At 40.0% G+C, this 12,752-nt stretch overlaps 2 protein-coding genes across 2 annotated transcripts; one reads left to right on the top strand and one right to left on the bottom strand.

The window, feature by feature from the left end:
* Window positions 1-1,232: 1,232 nt before the first annotated feature.
* LOC103426302 (receptor-like cytosolic serine/threonine-protein kinase RBK1) lies at window positions 1,233-4,217 on the top strand. The gene is made up of 8 exons (XM_008364392.4): window positions 1,233-1,526; window positions 1,922-2,380; window positions 2,458-2,721; window positions 2,822-2,976; window positions 3,066-3,145; window positions 3,240-3,375; window positions 3,534-3,683; window positions 3,769-4,217. Exons 1-8 carry the CDS (start codon window positions 1,514-1,516, stop codon window positions 3,931-3,933), a joined length of 1,422 nt encoding a protein of 473 aa, XP_008362614.2. The 5' UTR covers window positions 1,233-1,513; the 3' UTR covers window positions 3,934-4,217.
* A 3,275-nt stretch (window positions 4,218-7,492) lies between these two features.
* LOC114819403 (AP2-like ethylene-responsive transcription factor AIL6) lies at window positions 7,493-12,350 on the bottom strand. The gene is made up of 10 exons (XM_029087788.2): window positions 12,168-12,350; window positions 11,824-12,036; window positions 10,886-11,492; window positions 10,490-10,572; window positions 9,224-9,232; window positions 9,026-9,114; window positions 8,836-8,909; window positions 8,698-8,748; window positions 8,513-8,589; window positions 7,493-8,221 (listed from the first exon to the last, which is right to left on the bottom strand). Exons 2-10 carry the CDS (start codon window positions 11,975-11,977, stop codon window positions 7,767-7,769), a joined length of 1,599 nt encoding a protein of 532 aa, XP_028943621.1. The 5' UTR covers window positions 11,978-12,036; window positions 12,168-12,350; the 3' UTR covers window positions 7,493-7,766.
* Between the last annotated feature and the right edge of the window lie 402 nt (window positions 12,351-12,752).

Genomic DNA, 12,752 nt, shown 5'->3' with positions numbered 1-12,752 from the left:
TTTTTTGTCAAATCATGTTGGCTTATTGTTTATCAAATTGAGGATAATTTTGTCATTTTAATCCTTATTTATCATAATTTTTCACCGAATGACCAAAATGATTGATGGTGGACAATCTCATGGATCACTTCTATTGATTTCAAATCTCAATGACCATTTTAGCTAAAAAGCCACACAAAAAAAAGATTAATTTAGAATGAAAATTATATATATGTAAGAAATGCCAAGTATATCTCGAAAAGTTGCTGTGTAATATCGAAATTTGATCATTTTACTAGTTATATTGTATATATAACATTTGAAATTTGATCATTTTATTTGATAAATTTGATCAGTTTATGTGTTAATATATAACATGCGAAAAGATTAATATATATTTTCTACTTTTAGAGAACAATGTCAATAAAACTCACTCATATCATAACAAGTGAAAAGATTATACCAATTACCACCTGATGACATGACCACACAATTTAACATACACTCATATAGTCATATTACTTGTAAATTCTTGAAAAATCCATACAAAAAATATTTTGATTTCCTTTTTACATATATCAAGATTTTATTATTTAAATTTAATATAATTTTACGTTTGGGAGGAATTCGTTGAAGTTTGGTAGATAATTTTCGTTGAAATTACAAGGGCAGATGAGTATACACGCCCTTGCGTGAGTTGACATGTCACATACGTGAGACCGTATCTCTTCTTCTTTGTCCAACAGACAATTATGGATCAGAATTAACAAAAAAGGAAACTCAATTAACTTGCTCCTAAAAAAGCCAGATTACAATTTACATCCGTTGGCAGTTGCCCTTTGGCTCGTTAAATCCCCAGTCCCTCCCCTCATCACGGCAAAAATCACGAGCCCTAAAAGCAACGGCTGCGATTACATTACCACCCCAACAAAAATAAGAAAACCATTTGAATTAAGGAACTTTAACGAAAAACTCATAATATTGTTTACTTTAACGAAAAACCATATTTTTACACTAAAAAGTCAATCCTAGTACTATTCACTTTACCCTTTATTTTGTCCTTATCATTAAAACTCAAAGTTTTCAAACCATTTTCATTAGTTTTCCTTTGAATTAATAATCAACATGTTTTGGGTACAACATATCAAAATACACAGTAGAGCAGTTGTATAAATATAGCAAAATATATGCATATACACATTACACACACATATGCGTGTGTGTATATATATGTGTGTGTATGTATATATTCCAATGACACCTAAGTTGGTAATCGTGGGGGGGAATTTTGGATACCCTACATTGATCCTCAAAGAATAACCACCTTCTAAAGATATCCCATTTTTCAAATTCTCTCTCTCTAGAAATTTGCCTTCTGCATTTTTCTTCTTCTTCTTCTTCCTTCTTCTTCCATCTCTTTCTCCCTCCACAACACAATGTAGTGGAGTCTTTTCCTCCTTTTGTTTTCAGGAAGGCCTCCCTCTTCTCTCTTCTTCTGGTTTAGTAATTTGGGAAACTCTGCAAAGCCTAAACCATGACGGCGGAAGGTATGCTCTGCGCCTCCTCTGTTTTCAGGTTTTTTTTTGTGTGTTTGCGGCGGCGGGTGGGTTGTAGTGACCCTGCGTGGGCGATTGCAAGGACACTGGCGGCCCGGCTGCGAAAAATGAATGGGAATTTTTGGTACATCAACCTGAAAAAGCAAAAGAAAAATTTAAGGCGAAAAGTTTTATATATGCTCCTCTTTTTCCTCGTTCTTTGTTTTTTTAGCCAATACATAGTCTAATCATTCATTGTCATATTGGTTCCTGAAAAAGCGAAAATAAAACTAGAATCTTAATAAATAGTCAGAAATTTTTGTCTTTGTTTTTGCTCTGTTTGTTTGTTTTTTTTTTTTTTTTTTTTGTTCATTTAGTAACGATTTGGTGGGGCATTGCAATGGCAGAGACCGTAGGAGAAACGAAAGGAAACCCAGAAATGGAATCAGAGTCACAAGGCGATCTGAGGAAGATGGAGTCGTGTGAGGACAAGCCGTCACCGAGGGGCGTGTTGGAAATCCCCGTTACGGACTCGGACTACAGCGGCAGCAGCTGCGGCACATCTTCTTGTTCCGAAAAGACGATGGGCCAGACGCTAATGCGAGACATCAGCATTGGGTTGCAGATGAGAGGCAAGGGAATGTTCGATGCCTTGAAGAAGAAGTCAGCGAGGCGGTTTTCGACCATTCCAGTATTGGGTGCCAGCTATGAACTTTCCAGGAGGAACTTGAGGAGGAGACTGGCTCGGATTTGGAACGCCGAGGATGAGGAGGAGGAAGGAGCTGATGGGATGTCGGTTACGAAGCCGTCATGGAGGAACTTTGATTACGCTGAGCTTGCTGCTGCTACTGCCAATTTCAAACCTGGTGAGCCTTATTTTCGATTTTGTTATTCATTTGTGAATAGAATCCTTATTGAGTTGTGAATGCATGATACTCGGCAGAGAACCTGATTGGCAAAGGTGGGCAAGCAGAAGTTTACAAGGGGTTCTTATCCAATGGTACAATTGTAGCAGTCAAGAGGCTAATGAAGAAAGAGAAAGAGAAAGAAAACGAGGATCGAGTTGGCGATTTCTTGGCAGAGGTTGGGATTATTGCACACATAAGACACCCGAATGCTGCTCGCCTACTTGGCTTTGGCATCGACAGTGGTTTGCACCTTGTCCTGCAATTTTCCCCACACGGCAGCTTAGCTTCTCTACTCTTTGGTACCGGATTTGTCTTCTAAGTTTCTTATTCTGTTTGTTTTTTTTTTCCTTCCAGCATCGTATTTCAGTTTCGCTGATGAGAAGATATTCTGCGTATCAGGTACAGCAGAATGTATGGATTGGAAGATCAGGTTTAAGGTAGCAATTGGGATAGCAGAAGGTTTGCGATATCTCCATCACGATTGCCACAGGCGCATCATTCACCGGGACATCAAGGCCTCTAATATATTACTAACCGAAGATTATGAAGCTCAGGTATTCTTTGTGTTCTTCCGGTCTGGTCATATATGCTTCTTAATGGATTTTCTAAATGTAATCGGAGTTCTATTTTACTGTTACTGCAGATATCTGATTTCGGACTAGCAAAGTGGCTCCCAGAAAAATGGACTCACCATGTTGTATTCCCTATTGAAGGCACATTCGGGTCAGGGCGCAGTTTCAATTGTTGATCAGTTATGATTGCTAACTTTCATCTGTCGTAGAGATTTTTAGGCTAACGGACCTTCAAATTGTTTCAGGTACTTGTCTCCAGAGTACTTTATGCATGGAATTGTCGACGAGAAGACTGATGTGTTTGCATATGGGGTTTTATTACTGGAGCTCATAACAGGTCGCCGTGCAGTTGATTCAACTCAGCAAAGCCTTGTGATCTGGGTAAGCATCTGTTATGTAAAACTAAATAGCATTTTTATCCCCACTTTTGCCTTTGCCAAATGCTTACGGGTGCCAGAAAGGGTTAGAATTAGGACAGCAACGTCATTGTATCATTAAATCTCAAGTTCAATAGCCAATTTTTCTTGTGTTATACACAGGCAAAGCCGCTTCTAGATGCAAGTAATATGAAGGAGCTAGCAGATCCTCTGTTCGAAGATGCATATGATCCGATTGAGATGAAAAGAGCCATGGTGACGGCTTCAATGTGCATCAGTCATCAATCCACAAGGCGTCCGTATATGAATCGGGTATGATCAGTTTCTTGTTTCGGGTTAATTTGTTTTCCAACCGTTATGCAAGATGGACTAACGATGCAAATTGGTGAGAGTGCAGGTAGTGCAGATGCTAAAGGGAGAGGATGGCGTCGCAGATCAGTTGAGACAGAAATCTACAGCAGTGAGATCACTGGTTCTAGAGTCTTGTGACTTGGAAGACTACACTTGTTCGAATTACCTCAGCGATCTCAACCGCCACCGGCAACTCGTATTGGATCAGTAGACTGCCTTTGCTTTCCATTCCTCTTTCTCCTGCAGCCTCTTGTTGTTGTTACCTTGTCAGCTATTAGTGTGGAAGTTTTGGGATTGTAGTACCCCTTTGCCGTGTATCTCCTCAGGCTCTCAAATTGAAGCAACTGTTGATTGATTGCTACATATTTGTAGAGAATACTAGGAAAAGTGGCATTTTGTTATCGTTGTGGCATGGTATGTTATGTTACCAAACGATCAATTGGAACATTGTACATTCAAACGTTGAACGCCGTCAATGCTCCACTAGTTGAACAATCGTGATTGATAACCTGACAACATAACATGTCGTAATATCTAGCAAAAGGAAGTTACTTTTGTTAGAACAAGGCGTACCCCATGATGGTTGTATTTATGTTCTCTCATCAAGTAAACAGTTCTGAATCAAGTTGAAAGTCTTCCTTGATCAATTTGTTACTCCATCTTTGCACTGGTTCATTAATGTAAAAAATGAAAAATTTGGGACCATAAAGAAAATAACATTTGCAAAAGCACCATGCACATCATTATGCACAAACACTAACCGGTAAGTTAGCCACCCAGGTTCAGTTCGCCTCTGTTCTCTGCGACAAACTCAGATCAACAACCCAGATCCAATTGGATAACAATCAACCTATCACTATTGCAATCACAACCGTTCAATCTAATGACATCAGAGGTGGTGCTGCAGGTCGGCCTTCTGATCCTAACCCTAGCGGTGTTCTTCGCCATACACAAACTCTCCAGAAACGCCCTTACCAAACTCCGAACCAATAACCAAGCCAACCTCCAATCGACCCGCCACTTCATCCACGGGTCGCAGCTCCTGACCCGAGCGTGGTCCACTCCCCACAAGGCCCAATCCCAGGCCCACGCCAAAAACGCCTGACGGAGGCCGAGAAGGCGCTGTCTCTCTCACCCAGGGATCCGGGCCCACACATCCTCAAAGCCCTAAAGCTCGATCTCTTGGGGCACAAGACCTCCGTGCTGAAATCGTTTGATGCGACCCTGTCGCCGCCGTGCGTGAAGACGCTCTCTGAGAAGGAGCGCGGGGACGCTCTGGTGAAGAGGGCCGAGTTGAAGCTCGGGCTGAACAGGAGGCGGCGGTTGAAGACCTGGTGGATGCGGTCAGGCTGGGTCGGGCGGAGGGGGATGCGACGGCGTTTTGTCTGTTGGGTCAGTGTTACTAGTATGGACCAAAATATCGATATTATCGGCGATATTTCGTTGATAATATCGGTTTTGTGAGAGGGTGATATTTTCACGAGTATCCACTTAATTATCGTCAATATATTACGATATTATCGAAGGAATTCGTCGTTGTCGTCTGGAACCCTACTCCCTTGTTGACGACGACCTCTTCGATCGCCTCCTGGACTCCCTCCTCCTCCTCATCTTCAATAAGATTGGTGACTTGAAGACCCTCAGCCGCCGCTGCGTTGTTCTCTGTGGCGGTGAACGACTCCCAACGATATGGTAGTAATCGGATCCCATTCGTTCGACAGCGGGACCCACTCGAACCATTTTCGTTTGCCGTGAAACGACTTGTGGTGGTCGGAACACCTCTAGACACCCATGGCCTCACCGGAGATGGGTGTGCCTAATCCCGAGCTAATTTCGTCCCAAAAACCTTGGAAAAACATGAGATAGAACTTAAAAATTCACATCTAAGCTTTAATCTAGAACAGAACGAGGAAAACCCGAAACTTACCTAACCAGAGAAGATTAAGAAGCTTGTCGGAGAGTTCATGCGTTCGCCGAGTTGCAGAGACGAGAAGGAGAGGGAGAAAGACGAGGTTTGATGACGATGATATTAATGGTAATGATGTTTGCACGATGCTGCTGCCGTGTGTGTCTCGGCGACAAAGAGGGAAGAGATAAAGGGTTTCGAGAGAGAGATAGAGTGCAGAGAAAGAAGAAGAAGAAAGAGAAAGGAAAGAGGGTCACGGGGTAGGGGACGGAAAGAGAGAAGAGTGAAGAGTGATATGGTGTTGCCACGTGGCAGTTTGGGAGTGTTTAGGAATCTAGATAAAGGGTCCAAATTTAATCAAAATGGGGGGAGCCAAAATGAAATCTCAATAAAACTTTAGAGGACTTACGAAATTATACATATAATTAGGGGTTGGGGTGTTACACGCCGCACCCACTACCTGCAACCCAGAAAAAATAAATAAATAAATAAATAAAACCCTAATAGTTGAGGTAGTTTTATGTAATTTACCCTAATATTTATTATCTAGGATAAATTTCTATATTTAAATAACACCAAGGGATTCGAACCCCTCCCATTTTACTCCTTCAACACCTTGACCACCATATCACTTATGTTTTTGAGAAAATATGCTCAAATATTTATATATATGGTTTTGTTTTGAATTATTTTTGCAAGAAACAAATCTACCCATAGAGATGATGAAGATAGTGAAAATTTTGAATCTCATAGGAACTCTATGTGGTACTAAGTCACTCATGTATCTTACCATACAATGTATAAAGTGTAAAATATTGTACTAATTCATTATATATAAATGATTATGGTGTGTTTAAACTTTTTTCATTAATTACTACATATTTTCTACACTCACAATGTTTGCCAGCTCGCTATATAATCAACTTAAATTAGTTAAATCAATGATGCAATGCATTTCCTTCCAATTTTTTGTGATAAACTAATAAATAATTGACTAAATAAACATCCTGCAAAGTTTCAATAAAAATTTCCAAGTTTTTCTTACAATTTCCGTGGTTTTTATTCAATTTTTATCGATATTGATAATATTCCGATATTTCGATCGAAATTTCCGTATTTTTTTACTACCGATATTTCCGATATCATCGAATTTTATACCTTGATTACGAGTGGAAGATGATGAGGGAGGAAGCCAGAGAGGAATTTGAGGAGCGGCCTTGAGGGTTGATCCCGGGTCGGATTTGGCCGTCAAGGCTTGGACCGGTTAGAACCCTAGCCCATGAACGTGGTATAATTTAGTAGATTGTATTATGTCTTCGGGTTTAAAAGCGGAAAGATTTTGTAACAAAGCAGTATTTAGCTAGCTTTCTTTCCAATATTTATATATTTACCGAAGAGACCGCTATCATAGCTGACGTAGATTAGGCAAATTGGTTAGCGTCTCCTTATGATTCCAAGTTATTAAGTAGTCCCATCTTTAAAAACTTAGACTAGGCACAAGTTGGCTGGAGCACACCATCGGTGCATTCAAGTTTAAATCATTACGATGTAGTTTCAAATGCTAGAGAGATTAAAAATTTGTAAATTAAATGATGTACTACTAACAAAAGTAAACACGTTCATTAACGTTTAAGTAATAATCCAATCAATTTTCGTGTCATCTAATTTTCAAAATTTTGTCCACAAATTTAATCTCTCCAACATCACTTTCAATAAAATATCATCTTGTCGTAGCAAGCTGAGATTAAGGCAAGTTGGTCAGGCTGTAACACCGACGTCCGCAACGATGCGCAAGTCTGCCCCTTATCCGACTGATTTCACATATTAAAAAACGAACTAAATCAAAAGGCTGCAAGCTTGGAAAGACATCTAAAAGGAAAAATTCTTAATAAAGTAATGGATAACACCATTCAACATTTCCCACCATAGATACAAAACCCAGCTTCCTACTCTCTATCCAGAACTTTAACCTCCAAACAAAAACCTCCTACGCCTTTCCTAATCCTAAATCCTAAGGTTGAGAGGTGGATTGGAGTGAGGGTCAGATGTTGGTCAGCCGGATAATGTTAGCGGCTAACATGCCAAAACAACAAGTACTGTTTAGTCCTATCGCTGACGAGTACCGTATGGTACTCCTATTAATGGGATTGGTGATTAGGCCAAATGTAAAACTCAGCTGGCTGCTGCGGCATCATGTTCATCTGAGTCGCAATGTTAGGGTTTAGTCCAGCAGAATCCAAAGCGCCATAGTAGTTTGGCTGAAATTGGTGGAAGAGGTTGTGATAATAAGCGTTGGCAGCTGCAGCGTCGTATGGAATCCCGCATGGTATGGATTGAACTGGCTGCATGGAAGTGAAATTGATGTTGTTGCCACTGCTGCATTGAGGATGCTGCTGATCATGACTCACAGATGGTTTCTGCTCTTCAGCTTCGAGTGAGAGCTTCAAGCGCTTTGCTGCCCCACCAACAGGAAGAGAACTCTTGCCAATAGCTTCAACGTCATATCGGTTCATCTCAAAATTTGTAACTGCATTAATGCCCCTAAACTTTATGGCCGCTATATCATACGCCTCTGCTGCTTCCTCTTCTGTAGCTGTCGACAATAAATGGTCATGGGATTATCAAAATGTGCACATTAATTCTTTGGCTCTTCCAAAGACCAAGAAGCATCCAATTCAATACGTGGTACGTTATCAGACTAATCCAGAGAAAAACTAAACGATCAACCGAGTATATTAAACTTTCATGCTTGAAAATAAAAATTAAGATTAACTTTAAGTCTTGAATGGTGTCAATTAATCAGTATGTCTCCCTGCAGTACCGTTTAAGCCCAAAAGCAGAACTATAAAAGGTTTGAATAAAACAAGTCAGGTAAAGGTGTTACCAAATGTTCCCAGGTATAGGTCTTTGTTCCCGGCCACACGGCCTATTCTTGCTTGCCATCGGCCTTGTTGATGATGCCTGCAATATTAAATTGAACAATGCATGGACGAATATACTAGTTTATATTTCCTAACATATATAACAAGGAATATTGACAAGGAATGATTTGAAAATAGACGTACTGACCTTGTAACTCCCCTGTAAATAGAAGCTCCTCTTGAAAAACCACTGCTTTTCCTGCAAGTGAAAAGTTGGGGAGAAATATTTAATTAACCACATAACAGACGGAAAAAAAAAATCCGAAAGGGGTCTGTCGGAGCAAACCTTCTGAGAGAGGCAATGAATTCTTGCTTGGTCACATGCTTCATATCTTCCAGTTCTTTGCCGTAAGTTGAAACCTGAGAATTAAAAAACCAAATGCTTACTTTGCAGTCCACTTCTCTGTCAGATAGATTTTCAATGCAAGAACAAAAGAATATTCTAAATATATTAGAATTAACAGTATATGCATTACAGGAAAGTTGGTTGTTGCAGTAGGACCCCAGTATTTCAGTGCAGCCAAATCATAAGCCCTTGCTGCCTTATCTTCCTTGTCATATCCACCTGAAACAATTACAGCAACAGCAAGTTTATTAACTCAAAAATGCAAGCTACAAAATTAAAAGTAAATTTCTTTTTGTTCCAATGTAAATAAAAAGGATAAAAATCTTACCCAAGTAAACTGTGGAATCGGATCAGATATTGAATGACAGCAAGATTTCCAGAATCCCACATTTTATGCAAAAAGCAAAAAGATTTCAACATCAGCTTAAACAGCAGTCAAAATTATCAGCTAAGTAGACTAGCCCTTGATCTAACTAATAAACAATAATTATTTCTGAAAAAAAAAAGGAAGTGCATTTGTCAAAAAAAGGAGCCGTGAATTGCCTGTGATAGCTGCCAAAAATTGAAACCTAATCTAAACAATGGCCCGCAGACTTAGACTTGGATTTAGCCAAGTTTACTAGAATATGTATGCTCTCTACTTTGTACTCAAATTCGAATCCTGCTCACCGTAGTACAAATGAAATTAGTGTTGATTATCTATCAAAATATGGATGTGAGTCCCAATCACTAGAAGGTATATACTACAACTACGCATATGAAGTTTATGAAGTATGGACCAGAATCTAGGTCTGGCACTTTATCAGGGTCCAGTCCAGGGAAGTCACTCTCAACAAGTTCTGGCGTTAATAAAGAAGTATAATAATAAAATAATTTATTCAAGTGGGTGCTTTGGTCAAACCCAAAATTGTAGAGAGGGAGCTGAAAGCGAAAGCAAAAGCAAAAGCCAAAAGTTGAAGGTGGTCAGAAAAATATCGGTCATTGAGCTCTGTAATTCAGTAAATTTGCAGATGAGAGAACAAAGAGATGTAAGAAATAATGGAAATATAAAAAACCCAGATGAAAAAATGGCGGCCCATCCGATCAAATCAAAAACTGATTGAAAGAAAGAAATATATTCAGAGAAATGAAAAGGAAAAGAAATGATGGGAGACTCAGAAAACAGTAATTTGTGGTACACAGATAGCAGCATTCAATCAATCATGTGTGACTAATGAAAAAGGACACCCTTCCGCTCTATAAAATTGACCCATTGGCTTTCCCTTTGTATATTGCATGCAATCTTCTTTTCAGTGCTACAGTTGTTTCTCTATGCATTACGTATGTTGTACGTACAAAAATTCTATTACACTCTAAAAATATCTTACGCACAAAAATTCTATTACACTCTAAAAATATCTTACGCACAAAAATTCTATTATACTCCAGCGTTATCATTGAAGAAGATACAACGGCAAAAACTCTCCATGTATAAGAACCCTAGATCACCTCGAAGCATACGAGAAAATTCCCATGTGCGTATCCATACGCACACAAAAATATATGTTTTAGAACTGTACACACAAAATGCAGAAAATAAGAGAGAGAGAGGGACCTTGACGCCCCTTCCTGGCCTGACCCTCTCTTCTACAGCTGTTATCCCATAGATGCGCTTCATATCTACCCGTCCACCGGTGTCTGCACCAAAAATACAACAAAGAGATTTAGAGTCAGAGATGCTCTTTCTCCTTTTAAAATCAATATTTATTTATCTCTCATCAGTTAAATTAATCAGTCAAATCCTCAAACCCCGCAATTTACACAGAAAGTCGACTTAAAAGCCCAACTCCCTTAATTATTCCCACCAGATGCATGCATTCCCACCAAAATTATTAAAAACCCTATTAACTAAAAACTAAAAATATCAACATTATATCAATAATCAATTAATTAATGGGTTAATTAATTAACTGAGAAAAATGGGATTATGGGATGGATTTATTCTTCTGACCTAGTGACCCCTCTGTAAATTGAAGTCCTCTGGCCAAAAGTATCAGCAATCTTCTTAGAACCGTCGGTGTCGACGGCAACAATGGCCTTTTTCTGATCAGAAGAGCTCTGAGTGGTGGTGACACCAAGCGACAAAGCATTCGCCGCGCAGCTCGAGTTGTACACCCCTAACTCGTTCCCGGTCGACTCAATAGAATGACCCGCGAACTCGGTGCAAGAAAGCTGCTGCTGCTGAGTCGTCCGGGCCATGGACGCCGAGTCCACCTCCGAGCCCGAGTTGGTCGAAAACGCTTGGAACCCAGTAATCGCCTTGAGATCTTCCTGCTGCTGGTGCTGGTTCTGGTGCTGGTGCTGGTCGCCGCCGAAGAAGGTGGAGCTCTGGTCGTAGATGTGAGTCAGGGACGAGTCTTGGGTCTCTGTTTGGCTATCAGAATAGCGCACCATCGATGACGAATCGCCGAGAAAGTCCTCGAGCTTCGGGATATGCTGAGTGTGGCTCTGTGGGTCGACGAACGGTGACAGATTTGGTGAACTGGACTGGCCTTGCTGCTTGCTTTGGTCCTCACCGTCCGCGAAAAACACTTGGGATTTTGGGTTCGTCGGCCACCCTTAAAAAAAACGAAAACTGTGAATATTACGCACATGCAGTTAGAGATATAGAGAGCATTCATATTTTCTTGCCAACCAAACAGAAGTTTTTTGTACTTTTGCTCCGATTCACCTCCCTCGTCAGCCAAACAGATTACAAGTATTTCGGATTTTCACGTGACCCAAAAGTAGGATTTGAGTCGGCGATTAAAACCCCGAAAACACAAAACAATTGTTTAATCATATTTTCTCAGTGAAGAATCAACACAAACAGGTTGTAAACTATTTTCTCGGCAACCAAACAGAGCACAAAGAAAGCTCGATCGGTCAAAAGAGAGAGCATCCACTTACCGTTGTTGGCATAGAAGTTGTCGAGGAAGTAGTGGGGGGAGGCGGCGGAGGACGCGTCATAGGGGACGAAGGGAGATTGATCGGACTCAGAGGACCTCAACATTTCCATGGGAGACATGAGAGAGAAGGACAACCAATTGCTTGCTGGAGCCATTGTATTTGTATTCGACTAACAGACGTTTGGGGTTTGCTTTTTGTCAGCTTGTAATAAATCTGAGGAATCAAAAAATGGAAGGATCGTCACAAAAAGAAAATAATTAATTAAATTTTCTCAGCAAACAAACAGCCACTTGAAAGAAAAAACCAACTTCAAATTTTTATTTTCTATTTTTTCTCCCACTCACCCAAAAAACTGAAACTGCCTCGAGCGTTACTGAAGTACGATACTCACGAGGTTAAGCAGGTTGATTAAGCTGGCTAATTAAGCTTGATTAAGGACTTGTAAGCACATGCATGCAAAACCCATTTGTGTTCTAGCTCAAATGCTTCAAAGTTGAGTTGGGTTCTAGAGAGTGCGAAGTTGAAAGTTGAAGAGAGAGAAGGTGAAGGAGCAGAGGGAAGAAGCCGTGGGTTAATATAAGGAGAGAATAAATAAATAACATGGGGGTTGGGGGAAGAAATTTTGTCTGAAACAAGTTGCGGAAGATCCGGGCTGAGCTTTTGGGCTGGCTGGGAAATATGATAAAATTTGTTAGGGTTTGTTTGTTAGTAACTTTTAAATAATTCAATTTTTTATTATTTTTACCAAACTGGCCTTTCAATCTTATCACTATACTCCAAAAGTCCAAACACTTGTCTTACATGCAGCTTTACTTTGTTAGTCTATCGTGTAAGATCTATAGTCTATCTGCACCCCCTTCTTGTCTTTATAAACCCCGCCACCAAGTTCAAATTCTTTTTACACCCGCTCCTCATTAAGAATTCAATAC

The sequence above is a fragment of the Malus domestica genome, chromosome 01 (assembly GCF_042453785.1).
Source record: "Malus domestica chromosome 01, GDT2T_hap1".
NCBI classification, from domain to species: Eukaryota; Viridiplantae; Streptophyta; class Magnoliopsida; order Rosales; family Rosaceae; genus Malus; species Malus domestica.
The sequence above is the reverse complement of the archived record's forward strand: the minus strand, read 5'-3'. Positions and strand labels throughout refer to the sequence as shown.